The sequence below is a fragment of the Hoplias malabaricus genome, chromosome 6 (genome assembly GCF_029633855.1).
Source record: "Hoplias malabaricus isolate fHopMal1 chromosome 6, fHopMal1.hap1, whole genome shotgun sequence".
Taxonomy (NCBI): Eukaryota; Metazoa; Chordata; class Actinopteri; order Characiformes; family Erythrinidae; genus Hoplias; species Hoplias malabaricus.
Window position 1 is genome coordinate 44,012,443 of NC_089805.1, and position 10,564 is coordinate 44,023,006.

Below are 10,564 nucleotides of genomic sequence, written 5' to 3' on the forward strand. Positions count from 1 at the left end.
ACTGTCACAAAATAAAAATAAACTGCAGCAAACTTGGAGCTCCTCGTTAGCTTGATTAGCCGCTAACTTCAGACAGCAGCCACGTCCAGGCCGATCCTCTCCTTTAGGGTTAAGGGCTAAAATGGTGGAAATGAGATTTTTAGCTGAACTTTGGCTTTAATATCTCTCTCTGTCTGGGCTCTGTGCTGCTGCAGGGGGTGGTGGTGGGGGGGGGGGGGGGTGTTAGAGCTGTGTTCCTCTGGGCCGAGGCTCTACTGTGTTCACAGTCTCTGGTTCACATCCCCTTCTCATCAGCTCACACATACTCCGAGATCAGAGCTGAATCCCAAACAGCTCGGCCCACCGTGACCAGAATGGACACGCTGTTGCCACGGAGACCTGGACACGGGGGTCTCAGAGCACAGACCTTGAACAGAGGGGGGGAGACAGGGAGAAGACGAGTAGCGGTCAGAGATCAGCAGAAGTGATGAATTAAGGTGTGTGAAGCAAGTCAACAGAGATAAAGAAACAGAGATGGAAAAGAAAGTAGAAAGCTAGAGGAGCAGGTGTTGATGTAGCGTAGCAGATAACCTTAATGCCCTCCATGTGTTAAACTAGAGTCCCAAATCAGGCAGGAACACCACTCTGAAATTGGGGTCTGTGCCATTGGTCATTTTAGCTACGTATAAATTCACAGTATGGTGAGAGAAGGGGAATTGTGGACTAATATTTGCCAAATAAATGTCGTATTTATAAAAATAGCATCAGCTTCACAAAACAGCTGTGTGTAAACGTCTAAACACAAACAAATAAATGATCTAAATATGAATAACAACGACGATATACATTCATACATACATAAAAATCATGGGAAAAACATGGCCACATTTTGCTGCGCCATTTCAGAATAAAAGTAATAGAGGAAGACTTAAAGAAAGAGACAGAATGAAGAGAGAGAGAGAGAGAGAGAGAGAGAAAGAGAGAGGGAGAGAGAGAGGGAGAGAGAGAGAGGGAGAGAGGGGGAGAGAGAGAGGGAGAGAGAGAGAGAGAGAGAGAGAGAGGGAGGGAGAGAGAGAGAGAGAGAGAGAGAGAGAGAGAGAGAGAGAGCACCCTAAAGCCAGCAATGACACACTGGGCTTCTCACACATTTCAGAGCAATGAGAGTCAGAAAAACGTGACGGCAGTGACGTGAGCCGAGCTCGGTTCAGCACAAAACTGCAGGAAACCAGTCTCCAGCTTTGGAACAGAACCCATCTCTTCTGTTTGAGGGATTCTGTGGGGTTTTAACAGGGATTGTGTTTTTAAGTCACAAGAAGTTCAGATCCTGTTATGTGTGGAATTCTCTAAGTTTTGACAAGCAGCTTCACATCTGTGTTTATAATCGTAACACCATCCAGGAGGAGTTAACCGTTTACGAGAACGTTTTGAGAGCAGGGGGTTTAACGTACTGTTATTACATTTAAAGAAACACTAGAGTGTTTTTATTGTTTGTTTGTTTGTTTGTTTGTTTTGCTCCTGGATCCTTCAAATGTTACATAGTGCAGTTTCTGCAGTGCAGAGTCAGAAGGGCTCTTCTTCCTTTTACAGCACAATGGAGCAGTACAATGATTTTGAAGCTGCAACTTTAAGGTAAAAATACTACCCAGTCTTTCTTTAACGTGGAAGAGAAAAATCAAAGAAGCCTCAAAGCGGAGAATAAGAACAAAAAGCCAAAAAGTAACTGCTGCATCATTTGAAATGGAACTGAAAATACGGATTAGAATCGCTGGCTTAAACCTCACTTGTTGATTGTTTTAAATAAGACAATGTTGTATGCTCCTCGTCATCACTTATTAATTTACGTGTGTATGACTTCAGGACACCTGAGGGTATCTTCATAAGGTGTGGGAATGAGATATTTAAATGTGTGGGAACCAGAAAAGTAAGTACCTCATTCCCATGCCTTGAGGAGATTTTCCCATGTTTCCTTTTGCATATTTTAGAAAGCCAGTGGTTCTCAAAGTGGGGCTATTGCAGAGTGGGGGGGGGAGGAGGAGGGTTTGCAGCAAAGCAGAAGTATAATATACAACATAAATGTAACATATTCCACTGTAAATGTGATTTATCATTTAGTTTTGTTCGATAGGAATTTGCACGGTTTGTGTTTGTGATGTCAAATGAAACCACTGCAACAACACATTTAAAAAAGCACATTAAGCCGTAAAAAGAAGCTGGTTTATCTTCTGTTTAGCTGTTTATCTTCTTTTTATGATATAAGTTCTTAAAACACTTCCCTCACAGGAAAGTGGAGCAAAAGCAGGGTTTTGTTGTGTGTAATTAAGTGTGTTTTCCACCAGTGCTGACATTTCACAGCAGCGCGGGATCAAATTAATGAGACAGATGTGTCTGAGGGAGGACCAATCAGAGCGGCCCAAACGCTTCTGTTTCTGGGTCGTAAATAAAACGGCAGACTGGTTCGGCCGCGTTTTCCGTAAGCGATCCTCAGCTGACTCCTCCTGGAGGATCCTCTTTCTCCATAAACCCTTCATGATCATACAGAGAACTGCTGCTCTCAGCATCCGCTCCATTAGACACCAGCGCTATCAGCATCAGCACCAGCTCCATCAGGAAACCAGCGCCTCTGAAAACACACAGCGGACTTTAATCGTGCTTTCTAATTATAACGTTGGTGTACTCTCCGTTTAAACTTTCTTATAAAATAAAAGATAAATCTCCTACATAAGGAGGGTCCCTTGTTTTTTTCTAGTTATACAGAGTGTACTAAATAGTGATACACATGCATATCTTTGGGTACCCCCTGGTCAAATTTCACATGTTACTGAGTTTTTAAGCAGAGATAAATTAGAACACATTAATTCTAATTTACACAGCCCTGTTCAGAAAGGCACCTGTTCCTTTAAATGATAATGAGCCGCTCTCTGTTCACCCCGACCCCGAGCGCACAGCAGTGAGGAGCGAGGAGCAGAAGCTCTGATTTTTAGCCGTTTTACCTCAGTGCTCTTATTTCTCCACTTGTTGTGTCTGTTTTGCTGCGTTTAACCTCGTCTTTGCGCTCTCACATGAACACGGGTCCAGCGCTGTGATTGGACAGACTCAGATGAGGGGGCGGGGCCATTCTAAAGTCTCTGCACTTGACGTCAGAAGCGGAGCAGAATCAGAACGACTCGTTTTATCCCATGGTTTCTGAATTAGGCAGCACACAGAAAAATGCCTGAGTGGCCTTGTTTCACAGTGTGTGGGTTGGTGGACTCCAGATCCCCCCCCCCCCCCCCCTGTTATATTCATTCAGCTCATTTCCTCTTTTAGCCTGTGCATGTTCAGTCAGGTCATTCTGTACTGTTCTCTCTGTTCTCCATGACCTGGGTAACACACACACACACACACACACACACTCTCTGCCACCATCTCTATTCTGTGTAAGTGGGTCAGTCTGCAGGCAACTGGTGTTTACTGATGTGTAAAAACCCAGCTGCTGCTTCACCTCAGCTAATCTGATGATACACACTCCACTGAACCTTGACTCCCATTAAACTCCATTAAAAATATAGTATAATATAGAAATATAGCTTAATACAGTAATCCACCCCCCACCCCCCACCACTTTGACAGCAACTTTTTTGCGGAACCATTTCTGTAGGGACGCAATTTAACAGCGCACCTCAAACAAGTAGTTCTCCCTAAAAACAGATGGTGGCGCTGTATCAGTAAATGAGTGAATGATCAAGAAACACTTCTAGATACACACCAACTTCACATAGAAAAAAATAAGGTATCATTTTCTGTGCCCCCGCTGTGTGAGTAATGGTCTCAGTCTGGCTACACCTATGAAGACCGTCTGGCTCCACCACTGCACTACTGGACCCTACTAGCTTTTTAGTTCCATCACAGCCACACCCCCACACCCGCACGCCCTACCACCCCCGAAACACCAAAATGTAGCAGGTGTCGTCACAAAAACCAGCAAGGCTTTGAAAACCACAACAATGGCAGCGGTAACGTTAAGCGGTGTTTACTCATGGTGTATTGGCGTGTTGTTGTTGTTTGGGACTGAACACAGCTCCGTCATCAGTTCAGACAGATCAGTAGAGTTTGTTCCTTTCTTGTTGCAGCGTCCAGCTCTCGCTGGATTCTGTCGTCGGCCACCGATCCAAGGAGCGTTTGAACCTCTTCAAAAGACCACGGCGTCATTTTACGAGCTGCCGTCGTGAGTCGGATAAAAACAAACGTGATTTCAGCTGCAGCTGGAGAGTTTACAGATGGAGAGTTGGTGCTGGTCGTCTGCATTTCATTGTGATTAAAGAGTCTCTTTGGCCAATCAGTGACTAGGACCAAGTTTACCTAATGAAGAACAAAAGTATGTAGACTAAGGTCAAGTTTAGTAGGTACCATGCAGTGGAAAAGCATCAAAAGTTGGACTCTGGAGCAGTTGCACATGAGCTGAATCCTGCTATGCCAAGTTGAAAGTTGGGCTAGATGGGTATAAAGTGTTACAGGTTCATTTAGTAATCCAGCCAGAAATAATCTACTAGCTTCAACATGTGGCCTCACTAATGCTGCTGCGAATGCCATCAAATCTTCACAGTAATTAGTAAAGTACTATACATAGGCGAGGAAAAATGTTGAAAAATGTCTTTTTTCTCTTACACAGAGGTGTCCCCAGTGTTGGCGGGTTTCCTCGGAGCAGGTGTCCTGGTCATCACGGTGATCGTGGCCATCTTCCTTTGGACGTGCTGCCAGCGCCACTATCGGCGAGTGTCCGGCTCGTTCAAGCTCAACAGCGGTCCGTACGACCCTCCAGTGGACCCTCCCTACAAGTTCATCCACATGCTGAAGGGCATTAGCATCTACCCGGAGACCCTTAGCAACAGCAAGAAGATCATCCGGGCGGGGCGCTGGCGCTCAGGTCTGAGCTCGCTGTCTCGCCAAAAGGGTCACGGCACTGACGGCGACCCAGAACTCGCAGCCCACCTGCAGATGAAGCACCTGGTACCCCCAGGGGGTCCTCCTCGCCTGGAGAGGGCGCTACCCATTAGGGCTGATTACTGCTGTCTGGAGAGCGGCTCAGGCGGCTGCAGCAGTGAATCAACGAGCTCCAACACTGAGACGCCTTTCAGCCACAGTTCACCGTCTCTGGGGAGCCTCAGCCTCGCTATTGATTACAACTTCCCCAAGAAGGCCCTGGTGGTCACCATACTCCGCGCCCAGGGTCTCCCAGTCATCGATGAGGAAACTGGGAGCTCAGACCCGTACGTGAAGATGACCATCCTTCCAGAGAAGAAGCACAGAGTGAAGACCCGGGTGATGAGGAAGACGCTGGATCCGGCCTTCGATGAGACCTTCACCTTTTATGGGGTTAACTACAGCTCCCTGCCCGAGCTCACGCTCCACTTCCTCGTGCTGAGTTTTGACCGTTTTGCGCGAGACGACGTGATTGGAGAGGCGGCTGTGTCCCTGGCGGGAGTGGACCCCAGCACGGGGAAAGTGCACATCACGCAAAACATCACCAAGAGGAACATACAGGTGAGACACAAACAAATGTCCTTTTGCCTAGAATGTACTACTGTATTACACTCTCAGCCATTTATTAGAACAATATCTGCACACTGCCATCCCTTTGCTGCTGTACAGTACAGACTCTGCTGGACACTACTCTCTGTCTGGTACCTGGTCCCTTATTAAGCTCCCCCACGATGTCTCAAAACCTTTAACAGGAACAGTGGGCTTTGAAAACCACAACAACGGCGGCGGCAACGTTAAGCGGTGTTTACTCATGGTGTATTGGCAGGTTGTTGTTGTTTGGGACTGAACACAGCTCCGTCATCAGTTCAGACAGATCAGTAGAGTTTGTTCCTTCCTTGTTGCAGCGTCCAGCTCTCGCTGGAGTCTTTCGTCGGCCACCGATCCAAGGAGCGTTTGAACCTCTTCAAAAGACCACGGCGTCATTTTACGAGCTGCCGTCGTGAGTCGGATAAAAACAAACGTGATCTCTGCTGCAGCTGGAGATTTTACAGATGGAAAGTTGGTGCTGGTCGTCTGCATTTCATTGTGATTGAAGAGTCTCTCTGGCCAATCAGCGACCAGGACCAAATTTACCTAAACGTAATCTCTGCTGTAGCTGGAGATTTTACAGCAAGATTTACATGTCACAGTTTATGCTCTATTTGCCTCACTTGGAACCACAATTGAGCAAATACTAAAAAAGTCCCCAGTTCCATGTACCAAATTTGCTTAATTGAAAACCCAAAAAGCACAGTCAAGTAGAGTAGAGTAAGTACCATGCAGTGGAAAAGCTCAGTTAGAGACTGTAGCTCATTGGTTGATGTACTTTGGTTAAAGAGTTTCTGTTGATGTTGTGCTTCAACACTGGTCACTTTCAGTCCACAAAGCTACTTTCAAAGCTACTGATACAATTTTTGAGTTCATATCAAACATACGCACAGTGTATTCCAGTGGTTCTCAGCAGGTGGCCTCCAGTCCGGGTCCAGTCCTAAAAGCATTTGATCATTGACCAACAACAAAATGTCAGAGAGGGAAAAACACCCTTCTCCTAATCTGTTAAAGCTTTGTGTGATGTCATTTCATTTCTTGCCGAATCACAGAGCTTGGAAAACAACAACAACAACAATGACATCACTCAGCAGCACTCACTCAGGTTTGTCCACTTTTGCTCAACAAAAGCTACGGAGCAAATTGATAAAATTATTATAAAATCACGTTTAAAACCAAAATGGAGACTTAAAGACACACTAGGTAAGTTGGTATTTCTCCTTGGCTTCCCCTACAGTTCGTCATCATCATCTTCTTTGCCGCTTAATCCATTTCAGAGGGAGCTTTCCTACCCTCCTCCAAATGTTACAAGGTGCAGTTTCTGCAGTGCTCACTCTGGAGTAGCTCTATGATCTATGATCCCTATTACAGGTCAGAGGAGCATCACAGTGATTTTGAAGTTAAGTAAAGTTAAGGTACAAATGTTACCTAGCGTTCCTTTAAAATATGCTCTGTACAAGAGAAAAGTGGACAGTGAAATCCACTCGTTTAAAGATGAATGGACTGAAAACATCTGGCAGGTCCTTCATTTGCCTCACTGAGTTCACCCCATGGACATTAGCTCTGTGGACTATCTTTGTGGTGCGTATGTACTTTTTGTGCCGGCTGTCCTCCACGTTGTGTAAACAAGTAGTACCACGATTAAACAGCAGTAATTCAGTTTTAAAACCAGAGCTCAGCTTGTAAGCGTAAGCGTAAAGTGCACTTTAATTCAGCACAGCTTTTCAGTTATGCTTCTTGTGCACAGGGAAGTTTCATGTGCAGTTTAAGGTTTACAGTCAGAAAGCTCAGCTTTTCTAGTCCTACACGGCAGTGTAATTGGAGGTGTTGTTGAACAGGAGGGTGCGGGACGCTGTTTGTGTGATGGTGGTGAGGATTATGAACCGTATAAATGTAAAGGAGTCTGTCAGATGATTCAGAGAGAGGGAGAAGGAAAGATGAGTGTAAAAGAGATGATGCCGAGGAAGAGATAGGGGATAATTATTGATTTCCTAGAGCAGTTAGCAGGGGGTCGTGAATTTGCATAATAAATGTGCGTGTGATTAAATATGCATGAAGAGAATGCATCAATTATGTAACAGCCGCAGGGTTTTGTAGGGTTTTTTTTTTAGCCGTTCATAGCGTTTTGAAGTATTCCGTCAAATACGTGCTTTTCCACGCGGACACAGCAGCTGAACTGCATCCTAAAGTATAACACACACCTTAAAGAGCATCCGTGCAAGTCAGAGTCTATTTAATTTTCATTTAAAACGATCAGAAAGCACAGGTTGTTCATCTTCAGCTTCAGAAAAAAACAGTAGATAATCAATATTTAACTGGAAATATCACAAAGACACGCGGTGGGTCCGGGGCTTACACAGAGTCATTGGACACAAGGCAGGGGCCCATCCTGAGCAGGGCGTGTAAAACGAAAAACATGGCTTTGACTGGAAATGAATGAACAAATGGTGGTCTCTGACTTCTGCACATCGCTGTATACGATTGTAGATAAACGTTAGATACATTAGTGAAGTGTTGTGTAACTGGGGGAGTGCATATTGATTGAGACTCATTAAGATGCTCTTACAGCAGAGGAAGAGTGTGTGTCCTTAACGATCGACGGGCGATATGTGTGTATCTGTGTGTGTGTGTGTGTGTATCCATCACAGCCTTCATCCGGAAATCAGCACTCTGCTCATTTACCTTTCCATACTCTTTCTCTCTCCCTCTCTCTCTCTCTTTAGGACTAACACACACACACACACACGTACACACACACACACACACACACACACACACACACGTACACACACACACACACAGATTGTAATATTTAGAAGATTTAATTAATATTCAGATAGTATTTAATATTGAGTGATAAATAAATAAATAAATAAAAAAAACCTTTAAAAGAAAAACCCTAATCCTATTCTTAACACATGCCTTCACCTTAAAATGTAATTAATTACATTATGGGACCAGCTTGTGGTGCTCACAAGAGAGACGAGTCCCCCCACAACAAGTGTGTAAATAGATTACAGTCCCCACAGTGTGAGCAAAACCTGGTATAATCACACACAATTACAACTGCACACATAAACACTCAGAATTGAATATATTTGAAATACTTCTACAGACCTAGATACTGTCTTCATAGTGTAAAACCTGCACACACACACACACACACTGTGCAGAGCTAAATCCGCTCTTGCAGGATAGGGGAAGAGAAACTGTGCGACAGCTGCATTTCTGAGGAAAATCTGAAAGAAAGGCACAAAAACACAAGAGCAAACGTCCTCAGGAAGAAAGCGCGTCCCCTGGCCTCATTACTCTTACATAACACACAATTACTGCCCAGTGGCCCTGAGGTATTAACCATAACCCAGCAGCATCATGGGGGATTAGCTGTGGACTACAGTAAAACCATTGCATCATGGGAGATGTAGTCATAATCCCATCATCTGTGCTGTTGCTGCTGGCTGTTCAGGAACTGCAGGCCTTTTAGTAAATAAAGCAATAAAGCACTAAGCTCCAGTCTCTACACACACACACACACACACACACATTTACGCACATAGACATTAGACAAACCAAGGCAAATCACACACCCTTTTTGAGTGAGGCCAAATACTTATGGCTTAAAGTTAGTGGACACCTTCTCATCCAAGAAATGAATGAGCATTAACAAGGCGTTTTTTCCCCCTTCTCTGTTTCTACTCCTCTGTGTAGACAGTATTAGAGGGCAGAACATTGCTATGAGGATTTGATGGCAGCCGTATAAACATTGCTGTGCCCAGGGCACATCACTCCAACTCTTTACTGAGCTCCATCACTCCAGAGAACTCAAATATACTATTATTATTTTTATCTATCTATCTATCTATCTATCTATCTATCTATCTATCTATCTATCTATCTATCTATCTGTCTGTCTGTCTGTCTGTCTGTCTGACTAACTACATATCTGTCAGCCAGCTGTAGTCTAGAGTGATCGTGGAAAGTAGAGATTAAGACGATTGGACGGGATCGCAGATAGATTGACACTCGACCTTGGAGAGAGAGAGAGAGAGAGAGAGAGAGAGAGAGAGAGAGAGAGAGAGAATAAACTGCAGCACAAACTCAGCCATTACAGCCATTACACATGGAGCAGGATTTGTTGAACGGTGATTCCTTAATCTTGAGGAGTGTTATCCAGCAGGAGCAGTTCTAGACTACACACAGTATTTACAGGGCCATAGCTGTACGCTTCTGCTTGCACAACTTTGCGTCTAGTAAAAGCCTGTTAACCTCTAAATAAAATGTCCTTCCATGGAGGAGAACTGAAGAACACATAGAATTGTGTTTACGTGTTTAAAGCTCCTCAGTTTCGCGTCATTTGCCAAAACTGTATCCACCTGTGCTCTGACCTCCACATGGAGAGGGACTTTACTAAACTGTAAGAGTAGTTTATATCGAGGTAGTAGTAGAACAGCCTTTTTCTCCAGACGCTCTTATCTCCAGGACACTAATGAAAGCTCACAGACGTATTGAGACACACAACTTGTTTTCTTTTAAATATTTGAGTGTCCGTTACACTCAGAAACATGACATCAAAACGAGTCTCCGTCTGACTGAAAACGTTAGCTGCACATGCTTTTGGAAAGACACTGGGGCATTACGGGAAATGTAGGGTCCTGTAGACCTGCTCAGCGCTCCTGGGTATAACTGACTTTTCACTCTCTCTTCTTATAATTATTTACAAATAAATCACTAATTGAGGAAGAGAGTATTTCAGATAAACAGAGATAAATAGAGAGGGTTCATTTTTATTTATTAGACAATGTGTGGCCTTTGTCCAAACTCCGAGGACATCAGCTGGGATTTAATAAGCCTTTAGACACTCATTAGTCTTTCGATAAAGAAAGTATCTGTGTGAAGTTCAAGCTCAGCTCTGGGCCCTGACTGAGAGTTACCATGGAGACAAACAGGGGGGGGGGAGTACAGACACGGAGAGAGAAAGCAATAGAGAGGAGAAGAGAGAACTGTGGAGAGAAGAGAAACAGTAAGAGAGAGAAAGGAA

The 10,564-nt window shown here is 44.4% G+C and overlaps 2 protein-coding genes across 2 annotated transcripts in view; one reads left to right on the top strand and one right to left on the bottom strand.

Annotated features, from left to right (window-relative positions):
* LOC136699820 (protein S100-A4-like) overlaps positions 1 to 10,564 on the bottom strand; it is a 222,058-nt gene that overhangs the window by 93,212 nt on the left and 118,282 nt on the right. The window lies entirely within an intron of this gene.
* syt11a (synaptotagmin XIa) overlaps positions 1 to 10,564 on the top strand; it is a 35,497-nt gene that overhangs the window by 11,875 nt on the left and 13,058 nt on the right. Inside the window, exon 2 of the mRNA XM_066674549.1 lies at positions 4,628 to 5,499. Coding sequence (XP_066530646.1) covers positions 4,628 to 5,499 — 872 coding nt within the window. The remainder of the gene's footprint in view (positions 1 to 4,627; positions 5,500 to 10,564) is intronic.